Raw genomic sequence first — 22,424 nt, forward strand, 5'->3', positions numbered from 1 at the left:
CAGCTACGTTCCGCGCGAGAGGCGGGGTTCACCCTGGACAGGTCGCCAGGCAACACAGAGACATACAGGACAAACAACCGTGCACACACACTCACACCTAGGGAGAATTTAGAGAGACCAATTAACCTGGCAGTCATGTTTTTGGACTGTGGGAGGAAGCCGGAGTACCCGGAGAGAACCCACGCATGCACAGGGAGAACACGGGAATCGAACCCAGGACCCTCTTGCTGCAAGGCAACAGCTCTACCAACTGCGCAGCCCACATTTTAAACATTTTCTTGTTAACGAGATGTGATATTTATATCAATAAAATGTGATTTGATACAAGTTTTTTTTTTTGCTGTTGTATAAATCACATTCTGTGATTTTAGCCTCAAAATGAACATTTATTCAAAAAAAAAAAAATAGCAGAGTTCAACACAATCCTCCACTTTTGAGGAATTTCATTTCTTTACCAGAACTACAACAGTTTCCCTTCTTTAAGAAAACAAATCTTTGCCTCTGAAACTTGGATCTTTGCTCAGTTTGTCCAAATTGGCCCATCTCATGCAACAACTGAAAAAAAAAACCCATTTCCTTCAGATGTCTTTGAACAAAAAAAAGTTGCTTTTCTCTGCAAATCAACTCCAGCGACCTTGGCCTCTCATCTGCCGACCTTGCCCAGCCGGTGGTCCGTCTTGGGGTCGGCTATGATGGCCTGGACGGCGACGATGGCCTCGTTGATCTTCGTCTGCAGCTCCCGCAGCTCCTCGATGTGCAGCAGGCGCAGAATCTGGGCCGCTTCGTTCAGGGTCGCGTCTGCCGGGGGGAAAAGAGGAGGAATATCGATACCGCGCGCGTTTGAAACCAAAAAAACGAGAGGTTTAACCTCACTCACCTCCAGTGTCGAAACCCAGAATGTGTTTATCCAAAGCAACCGGAACACCCTGCAAAGAATCACAGAACGTTTTTAGTTTTAAATCAGAGTTCAGATATTCACGCATGTCCTCAGCTCACCTCTCTGTTCTGGTTGGCCTTAGTGATGGCCTCTGGTGAAAGTCTCTCCTGGATCAGGATACGGATGGCCTGCCAAGAACAGGAGGATGCACTGATTAGAGAGCATTGCTGCAATTCCTAATAAGGAAATCAAACTCAACCACTTAATTCTTCTGACTTGGAATTTTAAAAAACTTACAATCTCCATAAAAAAGCTATCTCAAATTAAGGCCTTAAATTCACTGAAAAACAATAAGTTGACTTTAAATATGTTAATCAGAGGTCTTAAATTTGGTGGCAGGACTTTTTAATCTCATAGTCTACCAGAGTTATGTAGTAACTGCTTACATTTACTCAATTAAATGTATTTTTAGGAGTAGTTTTAATACAGCGTACACTTTTACTTGAGTGAAATTCTGGATTTTCTACCCACTGAATGAAAAATAAACCAAACATGACACACACCTGCAGTTTCAAGTAAACTTTATACGTTTTTTATTGAAAGAAACTGATTTCTTTTCCCTGATTTTTTTTTTGTTGCTTATATGAATTATTGTCATTAAAATACCAACATTTCCACTAAACTATATTTTGGTCCATCTAATGACACAATTTTTAAATATTAAATGAAAATTTGAGTAGACTTTTTACTCTTGAGTAATTTCTTGACTTTTACTTGAGTAGAAATAAGCTGAAGTAGTGCTACTCTACCCACCTCTGTAATCTATGTAGTTTTCTTTTTCTCTTGCAGTTGTGCTACTTTGTGTGGGTCTATCCATTAAATCCCCCCAAAATACAGATTGTAGCAGATTCATGTGGATGACATCACTCTCTTCTCACCTTTAGCATGACCAGGTAATCGTCATGCCGCTGTATTTTGAGGATGTTGGCCAATGCTGTGACTCCTGCTTTAAAATCTGGGGAGTTACCTAAAAGAATAAGAAAAACAAACATTATAATTAACTGAAACAGTGAACGGAAAACAGAGTTGGGGGGTTTACTTACTGTCGAGGTTGACGAGAGGATCCACGGCTTTATCGCTGTTAGCAGACGTGTCCAGCGGCTGACAGTTCTTATACTTTTCAACTGCATAACGAAAGAAAATAAGTTGTGTTGCACCGCCATCTAGTGGTCATCTTCAGTATTTCACCTGAGGAAAACTTGGGACGGATTTATTTCTACTGCCTTCAAAATGTTAGCATTTAAAAATGAAAAGTATTGTTTTGAGGTGAGTTTATAATCTGGTGCTTTTGTTTTAATATCCTGTAAATGCAAAAGTAAATAATTTTTAAGGACGGGCTGAAAACAGCCGGTAAAGAAACAAATGTTTGTACACATTAGCTTCAGTGTGTGATGGTCATTGTGGGTAGAAAAAAAAGGAGTAAAGCTCCAGAAAACACAAACATTTTTTTAGACTAACCTTAGAATTTTTATTGAAAAACATGTGGAAATTTCTGAGTTTGAAAAGACAAAAATTTGCAAAAAATAAAATAAATTCTAGGAAATTGTGACAAACTAAACTGTTTTTAAGATTAATCTAAAATAATTTTTAAGTTCTTTCTGCCAAATTTTCAACATCTCAAAATCTGAAACTTTCTTTGATTTCTTTCTAGAAAATGTTCTACTCCTTTTTTTCTATCTACTATGGCGCTAATACGTCGTTGAATAAGTGTAGTAATTGTTGAAAATAAAGTTATGTACAAAAACATGAAGAATTATGTTTTATTTACTTCACTTTTTTGTGACTTCAGCTCTTTAATTTGGTTATTTTAAATCCACTGCAGGTGCTAAATTCGTCCAGGAAGTTTTATGAATCAGACCTGTCTGTAAAAAATATTGCTTGATCAAATAAAATCAGATATATTTTCTATCTGCTGTATGTCTTACCATTGTCTCCATATTCGTAGCGTACAGCCAGACCCAGCAGCCAGTCCAGGGCCTCCTTCTTCTCCTGAACTCCAAAGGGACAGTTCAGATCCTGCAGGTACTACAGAAACACAAGCAGAAAGCTTAAACACAGGTCATGGTGTCCAGATTGTCCAGAGATCTGGACAGTCTCACCTTCTCATAAGCTTTGGGCCAGTCTGAACTGGGAATGTTCCTGAGGTTGCCTCTGTCCTCGATCTTATAGTGTCGGATCTTCTGGTCCTCCAGCCACACGACGCAGTTCCTGAACTGGGTTTCATCTGAGTCAAAATGTGACCATTAGTACAGAAATGAGTTGATGCCTTTAATAAAATCATACCAGAAATCTTCATTAAGAGCCTTTAATACGTTTTGAATAAGAATATTAAAGTTTACTAACAGTAGTAAATATATTTGCTTAAATAGGAAGCATTAAACTGCATTGATATTAATTTAAAAGCGTATAATGCCTCCATATATTCCTATTTTTAGTCTGGCAATTCACTGTTTCCTTATGGCGACACGGTTCAGAATACGTACGCACGTCAGCTAGCTCCGTGAAAACCTGAACGAAACCGGCTAATCAGTCACTTTTCTCCCTCACCTGAGCAGTCAAATCCGTTCGGGTCGTGATAGTCTAGCGCAGTCAGTTTCCTGCGAAACATTTCAGAACAAATACTTTGCGCAAAATCTCCGCTTTTCTTATTTAGAGACTGTGGACTTGTGCGGCTACTGCTCTGCTAACGTCTTGTGTATAGCAGTGCGCATGCGCCCACGTCGGACCCTACTAGTTCTTAACTGACCTTTCAAAATAAAATCCTTAACGCCGAAGAAGGAAATTTAAATATCGTCACTTTTCTAAAATAGTAGCCTTAATTATTTTTTGATAACTTTTTTTTATCTAAACAATTTTTCGTAAAGATGTGGGGGGTTTTGCATAAAAAGACAAAACATTATTTTGTAAAAAAAAAACCCCCAAAAAAACCGTACTGCTCTACTTTCCATCAAATACGAGCGTCATAGAGAGCATTACAACTCTCTTCATATTTTTTATTAACTCTTTTATTGAAAAGTTGTGACTTTTTTAAATAGACATTTGTCTTGAGAAATTTCAACTTTATTCTGAAAAATACGACTTCCTTCCTTCTTGATAATTCCCATTTTTCCTTTATTCTTTAACTTTTTAAATTTCTACTAGCACTATTGTGGCATTTTTTCCTTTTTTAAAAAAAACATTTCTACTTTGTTCTCAATATGTTTTATGGGTTTTTGTTCTTGAAAAGTGATTTTGAGTTTATTTTTTCCTTCTTATCTCAATAGTAATTTACAAACAAGTAAAGAACCAAAATTATTTACCTTATTTTCTTTCCTATGTCTCTAATACTTAGAGAGTCAATATTTGATTTGTGAGAAATTACTTACACCACATTTAAATTTGCTAAAATGCAGAATATGTTTTTAGTCTACTGACAATTACAATTACTTCTAATTACTAAAGTTTTACAGAGATGCCTCTCATAACAGTCAGTAAAAATTAGACTTAGTCTTTGAAAAAAAACCCAGGTTTATTAAACATCAGGTTTTACAAATGAATGAAACAATTTAAGATGAGAAAACACAAAATAAAGATCCATCTCTCAGAGTGTGAGAGGGCGTTCAGAAAGGCCTCATGCGCGTGTTGAGGAGCGGCGCTCTGTTGGGTGGCGTGATGGCTATATCCAGGTAGTCTCCGATCTGGAAACGCTGAGATTGCAGCGTCATGGCGTCATCCAGGCCTTTCCTCCCAGACACAGTGCTGCCGATCTCCTTCAACCTGAAAGTGATCAGTTAAGATCAATAACCTGCTATTCCTCTGATCAACCTGTCTAGTCAGCACAGATTTGTAGAGTTAGACTTACTTGTACATCTTTACTCTCAGATCAGGGAAGACAATGGCGAAACTGAAGTGAGTCCCCTTTTTCCTGGCTTCTGGATACACTTCCTTTACTAAACTGGTAAGCTCCTTCAATGTAGCATCCATCCTGCAACACATACAGTCAACAGTTCAGCTCCATTTCCATTTCTGTGACAAGTAAATACAGACAAGCCAACAAAATGTTACCATGTGTATATCTGGAGCTCACTGGAGGGCACATTGCCCCGAGCAAATTCGTCTGATCTGTGGTGTCGCCCACTGTTGGTGGTAAATACTCGCAGGAGAAGGGGGCAAGTCTGCAGCAAACGAGAAAATCAAGCATAACTTTTAACACAAGCAGTGCAGAAACAGTCCAAAAGTATTCTACACAATCAAATGAGCTTATAAATACTTGTTAGTGTGGCAAATTTACTTTAATAAACACCGTTTGTCTTTAAATAAAGTTTTTGACAGGGATCAACACAACATCTACACAATCAATCCATCAGGACTGCCATCTAGTGGCAAAACCAAGTTACTACAACGCAACCTTTTAGTGAGGGACAGATAATACTTAAAAACATTTATAATCGTGCTTACATGTAAAAGGTGACAAATGAAACATGATTATATGCATTAATATGTTAATTTATTCCTGTGCAATGAGGGAAATTATTGATGTTGATGTCATAATACACCAATAACTTACAAAAGCTAATCAAAGTACAGAATTTATTAGTGCGTAGCTGGCAGGTCTCATTAAAAGTACAACCGTGTATTAGGGTCATTGCAGATAGAAAAAAAACTCAGACTTTTTCTAGAAATTTTTGTTACTAATTCCTGAGTTTCAAAAGTAGAATATTTTTACAATAAATTGATATTTTTCTTACATCTTATCAGCACCAGTTCAATCAAAACCACTAACAATAGTCAAACTTGCTCATGTGTAGTAACACATGGTGGTGGCAGCATCATGATGAGGGGCTGTTTCATTGAGCAGGGACAGGTTAGATGGATTGTATTATTTAGAGCCCAATACTGTTAAAAGTAGATTTGGATTGTATTATTCTAAAATGGACTAAAATCCTTTAAAATACAGCCTAAAGTGATACATAAATAAATATTTATGAGTTTTGAAAAGAGCAATATTAGCATGCTTTCTTTTTGGTTAAAAAACCAAAATGTTTAGTCAACTCTGGATTAGATTATTCTATATATAAATCATAATATTAAAAGCAAAGTTTAATTTCTGATAAAAGTGTTTTGTAATATTTTAAAAATTGCCACATGAGGCATTACAAGCATCCCGTTTAATGTTTGCCTAAAATGTCTAAAGGTTTCACAAATGAAAGATTATATAAGTATTTCAGAGCTGAACCAGAAATCAGAATCAGATCCACTAAAACAGGCGGAATAGCCCTTTACTAAAAAGCCCCTGGCTTCAGCGTCGGACATAAAATATATTTAACAACCTGCTTGATTCTAATTTTCATTTAAAAATAGTGCAAATATAGACTTTCGAGAAGAAAGTTACAACACTACATGACATCAAATCTACATATTTTTTTTAAAGATAAACATAAAATTAAACATCTTTTAATGCTCACGCTGGATAGCCATTAGCTAGTAAAGCATTAGCTAGCGCGACACGTTGACTTTTCGTTATTTACCAGTTTTTCCCCCCCGTGACTATTAAATAGCTTAACATTACCACAGCAAATTTTCACACAATTTAACTACTGTGATGCATTTGATCTAATATTACAAATACCGTTCAATAGTTTGCTTTCTGATATTAGCATCACATGCTAACTAGGTTAGCTCGGGGTACAGAAGTAAAACAAGCAGCAGGAGTAAAATCCTGTTATTTACCTTTTCCCGATCGATGGGTTTCTCTGGCTCCTTCTTTATTTCCTCCTGTGTAATCCGCGATTCAAGCGCCATTGTTATTTATTAATAACACAGTCACACAACGAAGTCCGCCTCCGTGCTCTATTCGTAGCTACAGCAACGAACAAGGTGGTGAGAGACTTCTTCTTGACTTTTTTAGCGGTTGGCAAACAACGTTCTGTTGCTCACTACCGCCACCAGCTGGTGAGGTTTGCGGATCAGAATGGAAATGTATTTCAAATTTGCTTCAAAATATATATTAAACTCATTAATCCTGTCGCTAGCAATAAATATTGATAACAAAAACTGTAAGCCATGTTCGATTTTCTTCTATTTTGCAACTGTGCAGTCAATTAAATAAAATTTGTGACACAAGGTGTGAAAGTTCAAGTAGAGATGCACCGATCACATATCTGTATCTGTCCCAAAATTGAAAAATATGTATATATATTGGGTATGAGTGACAGTATGCCTAATCCATAAGGGCAGATCTGTTCTGTCTAATTCTATGCTTTGGGCTCTGAGAGACGTCATGCATTATTATTTATTACATTTAGAAATCCTAATTAGACTTTCTGAACCATTTGAAAGAAAGAATGTTGTTTCTGTGACGACAGGAAACATCTCAGTGGTTTAGATGTTCTTTCTCGTTATCCAGAATGTTTATAAATCACCTAACACTCTTGTAACTTGTTAGATTTTCAGTTTTTGTAGAAACTGCATCTTAGTGTCAACCAGCCAAGCCTTCCTACAGAAAGCTGCCATTCAGTCACATGCTTCACTCCTGCTCACTCATTAAACTGTCTGTGGGTGAGTGTGTGTGTAATTCCTGTCAACATATATGTGAGTGTATGTTTGCACAGTATGTGATGGTACAGTGTGTGGTTGTTTGTGTTCTTCCTGACAGTGCCGCTCTCTGTTCTGGCTGATCAGAGTCCAGAGACGTCTCTACTCTTTCACCCTGATTCCCACATTTCCACTCACACACCAGACTGAAACGATCCTCCGAGCTTTTCTCAGCCGTTTCTGCTCCGGACTTGATAGAAAGATCGAACAGTGGCTCTTTGAGTCTCTGACACTGATACCCATTCAACGAAGCAGGGCCTTGTATTAACACAAATTCTATCACAAAAGGGTTTTATTGAGATTTTAGGTGATAAACCAACTTAAAGTGGCTCTTTTTGACCTACATTCAAGCAAAAACATATCACCAAAGAATACCTAACTACTCTGCAGTGCAGTTTAGTCTACAAAAGTAGGGATGGACAGCATGGATTTAAAGTTTTATCTCAATATATTGTGTGACAATAAAAATCATTCATTTATTCATTCTTTATAGCTCCACAAACACAAATACTGTTCTTGAAAAACCTTCCCATTTACAATTAGCTTCTTTAAGACACCATTTACATGAAGAAGTATGATTTATATCGCTGAACTGCACACAATAGCTGCATTTAATCATATTTTAAATGTATTTACATTTATTGACACTCATTGAACAAATAGTAGAAAAATTAGTACAACTGAGACAACGATAAATCAAAATTCTCATCACGATAAATGATAAACGATACAACCATAATTAAGGACATTCCTAATTTCACCATTCTCAGATCTTTATTTCCTAGATTGCGTCTCTGTCTTAAATTTAGCGTCTTCCGAAGTCTTTATTCGACTTCCGAGAGAATCCACAAGGTCGAAGCGAGGAAGTCTCTTTTGCTCCCACACTTCCACAAACTGTGGGAAAAGCTCATCGGTCCCAGTCATCTGCCGCACACAGAGCCGCTCTGTCCAGATCGCCGGCCGCTGCCAAGACGTAACTCTGATCTGAGAAGCTCTTCTTCCGACTCTCTCGCTGGGTCCAGTTACGGTCCCAACAATCACACACAGATACACTTTCCCACACACACACCTACACACCACAATGCCACTTTGTTCTCTCAGCCCTGCAAACTGCTGGTTCAGTAAAATCTTTAATCTGAATACAACAGTTTAAATTGACTTAAACATGAAAAATGTCTCCAAAATGATGGACACTCTTGACTCTAATAGACTCCTATTAGAAAACCAACAACATCTATCTAGAACTAGTAAATCTATGGAATTAGAAATTATCTTAACATCTTATTAAAACCTCTTCATGTCTTCAATTTTGCCTCATTCTGGTAAAACTGCAACACTTCAATATGACAATTTTCTCTCTCCATTTCCATTTTATATCAATAAAGGCTGTTAGCCTCACAAAAAGACGCCTTAATGCTTTTGACAGAAACATTAGACTTGCTAGGACAAAATACGATACAACTTAATTTTACAGATTTGCTCTGAAAACAAACTTGAAGATATTTTGTCATAATGTCGCTCTGTAATTGATAAAAACAAAATGTAAAAAATCAGCACTAACATTTTATAGCACAGAGGCTATTATGGCTACTAAGGAAAATAAAAAAAGCATGCTTAAATGACACATTTAAAGTTTGCAACAGAAAACATGTGGAAGAAAATGCTTTAATTTGGTGAAAGCACAATTAAAATTTTCAGCAAACTGTGTCAATACTTAAAACTCGTTTAATCTGATTGAGCTAAAGCTATTTTACAAAATGTTACTAAATGATTATTTAGATGAAACCGACTAACAGACCTGCAGCTGTAACTGCACTGTGATTTCCAGTTGTGGAGTATTTTTTTTAAAGTTTTTGGTCATAATGTCACCAAATAGAAAAACAAGTTCCAGGGGTTAGCATGCGTTACAGCAAGGGTCTCTTTTCTGTCAGTTTGTTCCAAAACACTTTCATATATTTAGGTAAAGTTAAGTCAGCTCAACGTTTTCTATTACAAGAAAATTATGTCTGTAATAATTTTACCCAGATTAAAAATAAAAATGAAAAGTTTCCATCTGCATCAACCTCCTGTGCTGAATGAGCCAAATTTGTATCATTGTTTTTGATCGGAGGTGGGGGCCGCACAAAATCAGTCCGATGGCCACAAATGGCCCCAGAACCACACTTTGGACACCCCTACTTTATAGGATTTCTGTCTACCTTTCACTCTTGCAACTTTGGATCATAAAAAAAGTCCAGATTGATTCCTGGAAAGATTTTAATAAAGCCCTGATGAGTTTTATTTTGAAAATCCTTGGAGGAAGTGACCCTGTTGCTGTCTTTGTTGACTCCTCAGTGAAAAACGCATCTTTATGCAGAAGACTTCAGAGCTGCAGGTTTGTGTCTTGTTGCTCTCAAAGAACAAATTCAGATTTATTTCAGTCAATTTTGTAATTTCAATTAGATGCATTTTATTTTCTTCTTGCAGGAAAAGAAAATGGGGAAATTTTTACAGCCGATAACCTGAATCACTGCAAGCAAGGTGAGAAATGTGTTCCTGTTGGAGTCATTTTTATTTCATTTCATTTATTTGTTTATTTCTAAAAACAAAGAAAATAACTAACAAATAGGACAAGAGAACAAAAATAATTATCTTATAAATCAATAATTATCAGAAATGTTTAATTTAAAACATTATGGTATTTATATACTTGTTTAACTTACTGTAACTAATCAGTTATATTAATGTTAGTAATATTATTAATTAGACATAGAGTGTCAGAATAATTACCAACTCCTTTCCAATGTACAACTGTAAATTCCTCAAAATCTGTTATATAACAACAAATAAAATAAAATAAAAACAAGTAAGGGTGATCATGATAGTAAATAATCTGCTAATAAAGGTAACAGTAAGAAAGGAAAGGTATAAATTGAATATATTTACAAACACAATATTTTTTTTAATCGCTTTGATTAAAAAATGATCCTGCTGTAGTTGTAGTGCAGCCCGAGTTATTTATCTGAGGCTGAAACATAAATATGTTTCTACCAGTGAATGGTGATGCTTTCTTTGTACAGTAGAGTATTTTTTACAGTGTCAGTGGGCAGCGAGGTTCATCAGATGTTCACATGAATGCTGACGCGGCGCCTTCGACTTTCCTCCTCTCACTTTCATTCCTTTTCATCGCCTTCCTCTGTCAGAGTCGGCTTTTGTTTCTGCTTTCATCTTCTGCCACTTCTCTCCTCCTCAGAAATAGATTCACGTCGTCATGGAGTCGTTTTTATCAAACGATTAAACATTTACCAATATAACCTGCCGTTTTCTGGTGTAAAAAGTAACTTTTCTGATTTTTTTGCTTGTCTGCTCTAACAGGATGTCTTGGCCGGCTCTGTACGCTCAGCTACTCGGCACCAACCGGCACTCCACCTCCCTGGGGAAAGTGTGGCTCTCTGTGTTGTTTATTTTCAGAGTCATGGTTCTGGTTGTGGCCGCTGAGAGCGTCTGGGGCGACGAGCAGTCCGATTTCACCTGTAACACACTACAGGTATGTCGTTTGACAAGTTGGAAAGAAACATGACATTATTTATAGACATCAACAGGCTGAATTTATTTAAACTGACTGCATTTTTGATATAAATTACAATGTAAACTATGAGGTTTCAATCATTCTAAAATGGTGCAAATGTGTAAATAGCTACTAGCAAATGCTCCAAACCTCTATCTCTGCTAATTTACTAGCATAACCACAGGAAATGTCTATATTAATAAAATATTAACATTATTTTCTAAGGTAAACCACTTTGAACTGCTTTGTTGATTAAATTAGCTGTGAAAATCAACCTGACTAAATTTAATTTGTGTTTTTTCTTTCCACTGTTGTCCAGTGCTCACTTAGAATGACTGGATGAATCCTGTTGTTTTTTTATTTTTATTTTATACATGACAATTGTTTCACTGATTGGCCTGATTTGCTTTTGTTTGATTCAAATTGGACTCTTCGTTGTGAATTGAATCCGGTTTGTAGAGAAGGACATTACGTTGAATTTGAATTTAAAACGGTTATTTTTTTGTAAAGTAAGATGATTTGTTTTTATTATTACTATTATTTTGAACAATAATTAAATTTTCCTGCTCTTATTTGACCGCAACTCCTTTTTTTCTGTTTTTTAAACTTTGAATCTAAACTACTCCAGATCAATTTCTCCTATTCTTAATTCCTAACTCCTCTTTCATACCTACTCACTTTTTTCATTCGGACCGGACTGGACCCAAATGCTTAGTACATTTCCTTACAGAGAATAACTTTACCTTGTTGCTTGTTTATGTGAGTGTAAGATGTCCCCAAATCAGGGCACAAAAAGACCAAAACTGTAAGGAAATGACACAGCAAATGTGCAAACTAACCACCACACAGCAAATCCTGACACCTGCTGGCTGTATGATACCATTTAGTTTAATAAATCAAAACTAATCATTAGAAACAAGCACAATGCCAGCTGTATGGTGATGCTGATTTCCATTTCTGTTACTTTTTTCTCCCAGCCTGGCTGTGAAAACGTCTGTTATGATCAGTTCTTCCCAGTGTCCCATATCCGCCTCTGGAGTCTCCAGCTGGTCTTTGTGTCCACACCAACCCTCTTGGTCTCCATGTATGTGTCCTACCGCAACCACTGCGATAAGAGACGAATCCTTCAGGTGGATGTTCCTCTTTTATTTTGCTTATTCATTGTGAGAAGGCACCTCTGTAAGCTGATGTCATGTTACAGTCAAACATAGTAGTGGTAGTGTGGTGGTTGGGACTGTTTGCTGCTTCTGGACCAACCTGGATTTTCAGACAGATAAATTCTGATCTAGAAAAATCCCAGAGGATTTTGGTTGGACATTAAATGTCCAACCATTGGACCGTTAATCTGGATGGGAACGTGGTTCCTTCTGAACCAGAAGTGATCATCTTAGGAGAACGCAGCACAAAACAGCTGAACCATGGTTTCCAGATCAACGAAGAATAAAATATAAAGTATATTAACACTCTTGATCAATGTAGAAGAGAAATATATATCAACAAAACCGTATGAAACAGAGAATGAAAACATGTCAGACGATATGGAGAAGCTGCCTCCAATCTCATACTATGACATAGAGCTATGTCTGTCTAGTGAACACAAAGTGTGTTTAGACCATGCAGGAGCTTCATCAACATAATCAATGTTTAAACAGATTTACAAAGGACTTATGAACCTTTCAGGTGAATAACAAGGTTTTGGTGATTGGCAGAGTAAGTACATGTAGGAAAACACACTTAGGCTACATGTCCGTCTTAGCTAGCAGATAAAAGCTACATCAGCTCGGCTAATTTTGCTAACTGTAAACGACACTAAGTGATATTTATGTTAGTAAGACACAGAGATGGGTAGAGAAATCAAAAAGGGTGATTGACCAATAATTGTAATGTACTTATATTGTTTATAAGTTAGATAGGAATGAAACAAGAGCTAGTTCTAAGCTTGTAGCTTGTTTATTGTTGTCATAGACAAAGTTCACGGAAGTGTTACGTGATGTCACATGAGAACTGGGTATTGAAATTAGAGAGAATTTGATGAATTTCGTTTGTTTTAAAATCTAAATGATGCACCTAGATCATATTAGTGACCTTGGTATAAATCATGCCAGGGCATTTTAAGTACAATATAAAGGAAGTCATAACCAAATTTGGTTATGCAGTGAACCATCAAGCTCACACCTGACTAACCCAAAGAAATAACTGGAAGTTTTTGTACTGTAGTGAAATGGGAAACACTTTCAAATGTATCAATATGTGTCCAAGTTTTATATGATTTTATGCTACTGCATTTTTCACACTCATCTCTTCATGTCTGTGTTAATCTCAGAAGGTATTGTGTGTTTATTTTCCCATGGGCGGCCATTACTGTGCGTCAGAGTTCTGGACGGGCTAGCGTACTCAACAATAAGGGGCAAGAAGAAGAGCTGGAGACTCTAAAAAAGAGGAGACTCCCAATAGCTGGCGCCCTCTGGTGGACATACCTCTGCAGCCTGGTGTTTAAAATGATGTTTGAAGGTGGATTCATGTAAGATGTGGGATTTGACTGTTCCCTCTGTCCATAATCAGACTGGTTTGGTGTGAGAACACACACTGTACATCCTTGTATCGCCAGGTACGCCCTGTACGTTGTGTACGACGGTTTCCAGATGCCACGCCTGGTGCAGTGCGATCAGTGGCCATGCCCCAACCTGGTGGACTGCTTCGTCTCACGGCCCACGGAGAAAACCGTCTTCACCGTTTTCATGGCTACTGCCTCTTCTATCTGCATGGTTCTTAATTTGGCTGAACTTGCATATCTGGTCGCCAAGGCTCTCAACAGGTAGAAGTGTTAATCATACTACCAGGTGATTAATCAGATTTAATAGGTTTGCAGTTTTACATTACCTTTTTGTGTCTTTGATTTTCAGCTAACAACTGACATCTTGCTTTCAATGAAACTTTGAGGGCAGAGGGTGACGAAACCAGCAAGGAGAACAGATTTGTCAAGAGACAGATTTGGGTTTGAACAAACCATCTGCTCCAGAATGAAGGTGCATCACATAGCAAAGACTTTTAAGAACAATTTTAAATGCAGATAAATACACTTCTATGACCCCAGAAATGGTGACGGATGTCAACAATGAATTTTTATGCACACCTTGAATGCCATTTGTTTTTATACCATTGTGGAATTTTTGTGGCCCGGCTGAGATATCTGGGTTCCTGATTGGTGGATGGAAAATATTTCAATATGAAGTCAATAATTTATTGATCAGAGAGGATTTCTCTGGGCTTTTATCAGTAGAAAATCCAGATTGAATCAGACATTTTGGATCAAATGCGTTACTTTATGGACTTTCTTTAATATGGAAAACTTGACCTCTTTCTGACCATCGCTCCATTTCTGAGTCTTTCTGGTTTTAAATGTTTGCTCATTAGAAAATCATAAAATTGTTGGTTGAATCACAGCAATAATTTCCACAGCTGTTTGCCAACTTGCTAGGAAAGTTGTTTTATGTATTTTATATTTGAGTCACTGAATACAATCACGGACATTTCAAATATCCATGTTTTTCCTTTACTCTGATTTTGTTTTAATGAGGAAAATCAAAGTCCCTGGTGAATTAATGAATGAAACGTATTCATACCCCTTTAAATTTCTCACTCTGTTTCATTGCAGCCATTTGCTAATCTCAGAAAAGTTCATATTATTTCTCATTAATGTATACTCAGCATCCCCTCTTGACAGAAAACATACAGAATTGTAGAAAGCTTTGTAAATGTATTAAAAAAAAGAAAAACTGAAACATCACATGGTCATAAGTATTCAGACCTTTTGCTCAGTAGAAACCCCTTTTTAGCTTGTACAGCCATGAGTCTTCTTGGAAATGATGCAACTAGTTTTTCACAGCTGGATTTGGGGATCCTCTGCCATTCCTCCTTCAGAACCTCTCCAGTTCCATCGGGTCGGATGGTGAATGTTGGTCATAGAGTTGGATGCAGGCATGCATAACAAATCACATTTTATTTGAAATATATTTACATTTTTCAAGAGTACATTGCCAATATACTATTACAGAATTTTACAAATTGTCAATACATTCAAAATTTGCAGACAACATGCTTATGAAAATTAGTACAATGAAACAATAGGTACACTTTAGAGGAAATGTGACAAATATTTAACCAAGGACAGAGTATTGTTTTAATTTAATATCACAGTATTCCAGTATTATTTCAAACATACTGACATTTCTCCTTCCTAAGAACAGTGAGGATCAACGGCAGAACATTCCCATTCACTGCACTTTACAGAAACCTACAAAAAAGAACATTTGTATTTTAAAGAGTACAGAAAAATGGCAAAGAAAAAAGTCTGACTTACAATTTTAAGACGTAGCGGACTCGCTATGCATGTGACATCATCAGAACTGATGATGATTGGGACCGGATGCCTGGGCTGGGAAAACATTTCTAGGTTACTTCTTTACCTGTTTATGTTAGAAGTAGAAAAAATAGTCAGCAATGTGATAGAATCAGTTGATGTTGAGGCATCAACTATGAAGCTGTTTTCAGTGAGGTCTTAAGGGAGACAATCTACCATCAAATCTTTCCATCCATGATCTGAACACGTTGATCCCTGCAGGGTGGTGAGGGGGGCCGGTGGGGCCCAGCTCCAGCTGTCACCAGACGAGAGGCGGGGTTCACCCTGGACAGGTCACCAGTCCATCGCAGGCACTGAAAGCTAACAATGAATAAAACGTATGAAAGAGAAATGATAAATTAACAAGGAGAATAAATGATGTCCAATTATTTTAAAATCAAATCATGTTTATTAATTGCAGTGATTTATAATTGCTGACGTCAGAGACTCAGAACCTGGTTTTAGAGGAAGAATTGAGCTGAATCAGGAAAACTGAAGTATATTTTGAGGTTGTCAGTAACATTCCTCTGTGGGATCCAAAAGTCAAGATTCTGAGAGTAGCGTTGTTGTCTTGTAATAGGAAGGGCGTAGGTTCGATTCCATCTTCCTCTTGCCACATGTCAACGTGCTTTGGCACCACTGTTTGTATATGTTGGACCTCCCAGCTGTGGTGTTTATCTGTATATGGCAGCCTGAGTCTGTTGAATGTGTAGGTCACTCATAGCACAAAGGCTTCAGCCTGGATGTATTATTGAGTTTTAAATATATAACAAGTTTTCAGACTCTACACTGGTTTCCAAAATAGAAACTCTCCAGCTTTTATTTAGCAGCTGAACCAAAATCTGCAAAATAAAAATCCAACTGTTTTGTCAGTTGATCCGAATCTCCGACCGCAGAGTGTCCTTGCTTTAAATTTACTTAAATGGATCCATGATTAGCTGTAACAATAGATATTTGAGAAATATATATTTTAGAGGTAAAAACAATACAGTAGGGTTTTTTTTAAATAAATGTTAATAAAATATTGTCACATGGAGGCCAGATTTGCTCCATTAGGGCTGCAAAAATCCTTAAGAGGGCCACAAACGGCCCCCGGGCCACACCTTGGACACCCCTGCTATTAGCATTTCATGCTATGAGCTCAAAATCCAGGCGACAGAGACGCTTTTCCACATTAGCTGCCCTTCAATTCACAAAATAATTACACAATTTCAAAACTAAATGTTCTTAATGGAAACACTGTGATTTAAAAAAGAAAGTTTTGCTGTTGGGGGCCATATTGAATTTAGTTTATTTCTTAGTTTATTTGATTTGGTCTCAACAAATGGGTGGCAGAGCGCATCGTCTCGGTACGTAGCTGGTACATGTTTCTGTGTGTGACGAACGAAGGTGTCAAATCACAAAAGCCATAAAAGGCTGGGCAAGGTCAGAGTTCATCTGTTAAACTGGATGAAAATCAAGACAAGCTGGAGTTTAGACATTTTGAGCGTCTTTGTTCCTGCCACTTTACACCTGTCTTTTATTTCACTACACTAAACGCTGCTGCGGTACAAAGACCGGACAGAAATTGTGAGAAAATCCTCTGAATACCTTCAGAAAACCTGGAGAGCTATTGATCAAATCTAATGTAGAATACAATAAAACCTGCTGCCATTAGAAGGAAAGTTGGGAGAGCTTGAAAACTTCTGTAAAGTAAAATAAAAACCACTTAGAGGAGAACAGCAGCCAAACCAGAGTGCTGTCATTATGTAATGTATCAGAAAAAACATTAATCTGCCAATAAAAAAATAATAATAATAATGTTTATGCATCTTTATTTTGCCTAGCTTTATAAGAAATTAATTAATGGAAGCTTAAAGGTTGATGGCTTTTGGATTATAAAAAATACTTATTTTTGGGAAATTAATAATGAGAGAAAAGACAGTTAGTTTTAATTTAAACTAATTTAGTCTCTGGTAAAAAGCCCAAATGATGATGTCATTGCTTTTGAAGCGTCTGATTGGTTAATTCACAGCATCTGAATTAGTTTGAGGCAGATTAGTTCCATTATGTTTGTGCAACTATAATAAACTTTATCAAAAATTCTTGTTAAGATGCTGCTGTGCTAAAATGGGCTGAAAGGCCACTCAGTCATTACTCTAAAAGCAACTTAAGGCCAGATTACAGTTTATTTTGGTGGCTTTAATCGACTAAAGTACATTTTCTCAGTCTTGGTCTTATGGGAAGTTGTGGGGAAATGTAATAAAATGCTTATAAACTCACCCAGTTACACAGTTTGGTCGGGAATGAGGAACTGGTGGAAGGAAATTCAAATTATTAGAACCAAGTTTGATATTTTAAAAGGGCAGTATTATTTAAAGGGGTTAATGACGATGGGTGTAGTAACGGTGTTTCACCAGTAGGTGGCGCATAGAGACGCTGAGCTGCCCGTTGTTCTTCCGTTTCTCATAAACAGAAATTGGAGAAACAGAAACTGCGTCGTCCGTTCGCTCATTTACATTCTGTTTATCAGGTGAGAATAACCTTCAAGTTTATTTTAACAAAGTTCTTTTTTATTATTTGGTACTGTTCGAGAAATGTTTAGGGAAATGCGTCAATGTGTGAAAGATATTGGAAAAGTTTTGTCGTGTTTCGGAGCTAAGGGGGGCTAGCGGAAGTAGCCAACATGCGGCGATGCTAGTTAGTTAGCACAATGTAGCGGAGGATAATAGCGGGTTATGTAGGTGAAACCACTGAATTACTAACAGTAACCGGTTGTAAAGGAAGTTGGGATATATAACCCAGACAACAAGCTGAGTTTGCTCCCAGTTTCATAGTGGAGTCAAACTGGTACCAGTAGGTTCTGAGTGTTTGTGGCCCGGCTGAGATATCTGGGTTCCTGATTGGTGGATGGAAAATATTTCAATATGAAGTCAATAATTTATTGATCAGAGAGGATTTCTCTGGGCTTTTGTCAGCAGAAAATCTAGATTGAATCAGTCTGTGGTGACAGAAGACAGCTGATCACATTTCAATCAATTATCGATCAATAATAAGTGATTATGGTGAAATAACAACACAGCACCCTTTAGAGCAGGGGTGTCAAACTCAATTTCACCAAGGGCCACTTCAGCATATTGGCCACCCTCAACGGGCCACATTGAGGGTATAAATCAGGAATGCCCAAGTGCAGTCCTCCAGACTGCAACTTTTAGATGCGTCCCTGCTAAAACACACCCCAGACAAAAAGTTGACTTCCCTCATTAGCAGCAACTCAGTTCTGTAGAGGTCTATGAATGAGTCAATGATCCAGGTGTGTTAGAGAAAGAACGCATCTAAAGTTGCAGAGTGATAGGTCTGGAAAACTAGACTTGGGCAACCCTAGCATAAATGTATGAAAATACAATGTTAAAAATAAATTAAACAACACCTCATATTGTTAAATAACTGATTTTATGTGTTCAAGTTTTAAATATTACATTTGAGTTTGCATGGATGTAAAATTACTGCTCAGTTTAAAAATTACAATTGTACAATTGTTACAGTATTTTTAAGCTGCTCAGCTAAACTTCGCTCTTTAGCTTGTTAGCTTGTCGATGTTTCAGTTTTATTCGCTGGGAAAATTAATCTTTGTCGGCTTTAAAGATAAGCAGACAAAGAATAAAAACCAAGTTTTGATATTAACTCTCAACTTCATTCACAAAACTTTTTCGTTATTTATTACACAACAAACATGTATTTCACATAAGAACAAAACAATGAGGTGATGTTGCCTGTCCTTGAACACAAAGCTGATCCTCTTCACCCCGTCACCAACTCACACACATCCTCATTGCGTTGTGTAAATAAACAAAACACAAGCAAAATCAATAAACTGTATGCATATTCCAGTATACTGAGTTTTGGTTTTACATTCATTCTATTTAAATTTAGTTTGTTTGTGCCTACCAATGTTTTCCCCTGGTCAGTTCGTCCATGTCTGGTTTTAGTTCTTGTGCTGAGGAAATCCGCAAAACGGCGTGTAGGTTTTCGTCAGTAATGCGCGATCTGGTCTTGGTCTTGTTTAAATTCATTTTTGAAAACATCCGTTCGCACAGATAGGTGCTTCCAAACATGGACAAAACATGAGCTGCGTGGAGTCGAAGCTGTGGCATCAAATCAGGGGGCAGTAGACGGTAAAAGTCCTCGATTGAAACATCACGGGACTTCGCTCTTTAGCTTGTTAGCTTGTCGACGTTTCAGTTTTATTCGCTGGGAAAATTAATAATCAGCTTGAGGTGACTCTGCTGCACTCTAGTGGCGAGAAGCCGTAATGTTGGCTGGTAAGAATCGGAAGGCATTATGGGAGATGTAGTTTGTAGTCAATTCGTGCTCAAAACCTATTTTAAGTCAATCAATGGGGCTGTAAAACGGTGGTGGGGGGAGAGGGCCACATAAAATGACGTAGCGGGCCACATGTGGCCCGCGGGCCTTGAGTTTGACACATGTGCTTTAGAGTATTTAAAAACATCCGCCCCACCCACTACTGTTATTTAAATCTATGTAAATGAGTTAACACATCAAACCATCAGAACCAATAAAAATGACTATTGGACCCGATTTACACAACCAGCAGGAAGTCAGCCATTTTGGATCAAATGTTGTTTTTTTTACATTTTGACTTTAAAAAAACTAATAAAAATGTCAGATTTGTCCTGGACATTTCAGATATTTAAGTTGAACTCCCTGAATAAATCTTTTCTCCTCTCTGACTGTCGCTCTGTTTCTGAGTGTTTTTGGTTTTTAAATGTTTTAGGAAATCACAAAAATCTGTGAATTTATTGGTTGAATTGCTGTGATAATTTCCATAACTGTTTACAAACTCTTACTAGTAAACCTGTTTTGTTTTCTATATTTTAATCACTGAATTGTTTCTCTACCTGATATTTTCAGCCTTCATGTTCTCCTTTATCCTGAACTAAAATCAAAGTTCCTGATGAATTAAATAATCTGATGGAAGCCTCTCTGTGTGTTCTGAGAGGAAGATGATGATCATCATCCTCCTGCTTGGTAAGATCACCTTCCTCTCTCTGCTCCTCATCCTCTCCAGTCTCTCTGCAACCTGCTGATCAGCCTCAGAGCTTATTGGTTCTGGTCCATTCTTCTCTCTAATTGACCATTGGTGACCTCAGCTGGTTGTTGGTTCTGGTTCCAGCAACTCGTCTCTCACCAGTCCTCCCAGTAGATCTCACTGGTTTATTGTTGGATTCTGGTCTCTTCCATCCAACCAGTGGCTCCACTTTGCTGTTTCCTGTGTGAATTTAATTTCTCTGGTTTGGGTTCAGCAGCTGATCTGGTTCTGATGTTTTCTATCAGGTTGTAGTTCTGTCAGCATCAGAACCACTGAGACCCATACAGACCAGTAATGTGGACATTAGCTTCCAGAAACATGAACCTCAGAAACCAGTGATGAATGTTTGCAGATGTTGAAGGTTCTGGTTCTGGTTTTCCTTCCTGTCTTCAGTTTTCCTCACAAGTGTTCATTTGAATCCAAGATGGCCGCCTGGGTGGTTGTGGTTTGTAGTTTATTTCTCCTGAATTCACCTGGATCTCACAGGTTGGTGGTCATAATGTTCTGCTGATGCATGATGCTGGTCTGACCATTAATGGAGAATCAGGTTCTGGTGGGTCCGGTTCTTCTCTGGTTCACTGGTTTTATAAAAACCAAACCTGATCTATGGATGATATTCAGGATGTGATGATGAGTTTTTGTATCACAAACAGCAATTCTTTAGTCAACAGGAAAACTGCAACATATTTATTGCAACATGTTGAACTAATCCTGGATCCTTTAACAAATATCTTAATGTATTTATGACTAGAATTACATTTTTAGATATCTGGGTTAAGACTGTAATTGTGTAAAAGCCCCTTTTGAGATGATCGCTCACAATGAGGTTCCATTGAAGTAATAAAATATGTAGAATATACAGAAGTTTCCAAATTGTTGTTTGATCAACAAAGACACTTCAGTTTCATAGCAGAAACTGACTGAAAGTTACTGGAAGGTTTAAATTCTGTAACTATAAAGAATCAGGACCAGAAATCCCAGAAAAATAAAGTTAGAAGAATTTTAGTTTTTCAGGAATTCACAGAAACAGAATCTGCCCCAACAATCACCAAGATACTAAAACAAAAATCTTCATCATCAAATCAGTTCATGAGATAAAACAACCTGAAAACTGACAGCAGGATTTCTGCAAATAATCACAAACGGCAGCAACTCTAAAAAAAAAACATGATATTTGAGTTTCATCTGTTTCAATCTTTCAGTTTTTAAATTTTAACAGTTATTTTAATGCACTTTTATCAGTTTTATGACTTATTGCTTAATGTGAGTTACATATTACATGAACAGAGATCATTGCTGCCCAATCAGAGTTCAGTATCACTGAGCTGTTTAGCAGACAGACTGAAATTTTTCATCACTAGTGAATAACTGATCAGTATTTCTACACACTAAACCCTCGTCTTGTGTCCTCAGTTTCCCAGCATGCTCTGGGTGGAGTGGTGGAGGTTAATGAGGGGGCGGAGTCTGTCCTGCTGCCCTGTGTTTACTCTGGTCAAACACCTGAAGATCCGTTCCTCATCTGGACTCGCAGTGATCTCAGTCCTAACTCTGTCCACCTACGGAGAGAAAACGGTGACGATTTTAAGAACCAGAACCAGCGTTTCAGAAACCGGACCTCCATGAATCCTGACACTCTGGATACTGGAGACTTCAGCCTGACTCTGAGGAAACCTCAGCAGTCTGATGGAGGAAACTACACCTGCAGCATCTCTGGTGGAAGGGAAGAACTGAACCTGAACCAGATTCGTCTGAAGGTCAAAGGTCAGATAAACAAGCAGCACACCCTATTTTAAAGTTCTATGCTATGAATGAATTTATTAAAATGAGAAAATTAATAATTGTTCGTAGTGTCTGTAACCATGGAGACCATCCCCAGAAT

At 37.4% G+C, this 22,424-nt stretch overlaps 3 protein-coding genes across 3 annotated transcripts; 1 reads left to right on the forward strand and 2 right to left on the reverse strand.

The window, feature by feature from the left end:
- Positions 1-341: 341 nt before the first annotated feature.
- LOC116723688 (RNA transcription, translation and transport factor protein) lies at positions 342-3,660 on the reverse strand. Its single transcript, XM_032568768.1, has 8 exons — positions 3,485-3,660; positions 3,037-3,161; positions 2,863-2,962; positions 1,981-2,061; positions 1,816-1,904; positions 997-1,065; positions 878-926; positions 342-798 (listed from the first exon to the last, which is right to left on the reverse strand). Exons 1-8 carry the CDS (start codon positions 3,543-3,545, stop codon positions 644-646), a joined length of 729 nt encoding a protein of 242 aa, XP_032424659.1. The 5' UTR covers positions 3,546-3,660; the 3' UTR covers positions 342-643.
- Positions 3,661-4,424: 764 nt separating this feature from the next.
- On the reverse strand, positions 4,425-6,790 carry LOC116723689 (histone deacetylase complex subunit SAP18-like). Its single transcript, XM_032568769.1, has 4 exons — positions 6,647-6,790; positions 4,982-5,091; positions 4,779-4,901; positions 4,425-4,693 (listed from the first exon to the last, which is right to left on the reverse strand). The coding sequence occupies exons 1-4, from the start codon at positions 6,716-6,718 to the stop codon at positions 4,537-4,539; spliced, it is 462 nt and encodes a 153-aa protein (XP_032424660.1). The 5' UTR covers positions 6,719-6,790; the 3' UTR covers positions 4,425-4,536.
- Positions 6,791-9,715: 2,925 nt separating this feature from the next.
- LOC116722650 (gap junction beta-6 protein-like) lies at positions 9,716-14,196 on the forward strand. Its single transcript, XM_032566818.1, has 7 exons — positions 9,716-9,884; positions 9,977-10,030; positions 10,865-11,036; positions 12,035-12,187; positions 13,430-13,578; positions 13,666-13,872; positions 13,961-14,196. Exons 3-7 carry the CDS (start codon positions 10,866-10,868, stop codon positions 13,962-13,964), a joined length of 684 nt encoding a protein of 227 aa, XP_032422709.1. The 5' UTR covers positions 9,716-9,884; positions 9,977-10,030; position 10,865; the 3' UTR covers positions 13,965-14,196.
- The last annotated feature ends 8,228 nt before the right edge of the window (positions 14,197-22,424 follow it).

Source organism: Xiphophorus hellerii, chromosome 7 (assembly GCF_003331165.1).
Source record: "Xiphophorus hellerii strain 12219 chromosome 7, Xiphophorus_hellerii-4.1, whole genome shotgun sequence".
NCBI lineage: Eukaryota > Metazoa > Chordata > Actinopteri > Cyprinodontiformes > Poeciliidae > Xiphophorus > Xiphophorus hellerii.

Coding starts and splice junctions, on each gene's coding strand:
- LOC116723689 (XM_032568769.1), bottom strand. CDS start 6,718: ATGGCGCTTGAATCGCGGATTACACAGGAGGAAATAAAGAAGGAGCCA. Junction 5,092..6,646: donor AACCCATCGATCGGGAAAAG/GTAAATAACAGG, acceptor CGTTTGCTGCAG/ACTTGCCCCCTTCTCCTGCG. Junction 4,902..4,981: donor GAGCTCCAGATATACACATG/GTAACATTTTGT, acceptor TATGTGTTGCAG/GATGGATGCTACATTGAAGG.
- LOC116722650 (XM_032566818.1), top strand. CDS start 10,866: ATGTCTTGGCCGGCTCTGTACGCTCAGCTACTCGGCACCAACCGGCAC. Junction 11,037..12,034: donor TCACCTGTAACACACTACAG/GTATGTCGTTTG, acceptor TTTTTCTCCCAG/CCTGGCTGTGAAAACGTCTG. Junction 13,579..13,665: donor ATGTTTGAAGGTGGATTCAT/GTAAGATGTGGG, acceptor TTGTATCGCCAG/GTACGCCCTGTACGTTGTGT.
- LOC116723688 (XM_032568768.1), bottom strand. CDS start 3,545: ATGTTTCGCAGGAAACTGACTGCGCTAGACTATCACGACCCGAACGGA. Junction 927..996: donor AGGCCAACCAGAACAGAGAG/GTGAGCTGAGGA, acceptor GATTCTTTGCAG/GGTGTTCCGGTTGCTTTGGA. Junction 799..877: donor TCTGGGTTTCGACACTGGAG/GTGAGTGAGGTT, acceptor TCCCCCCGGCAG/ACGCGACCCTGAACGAAGCG.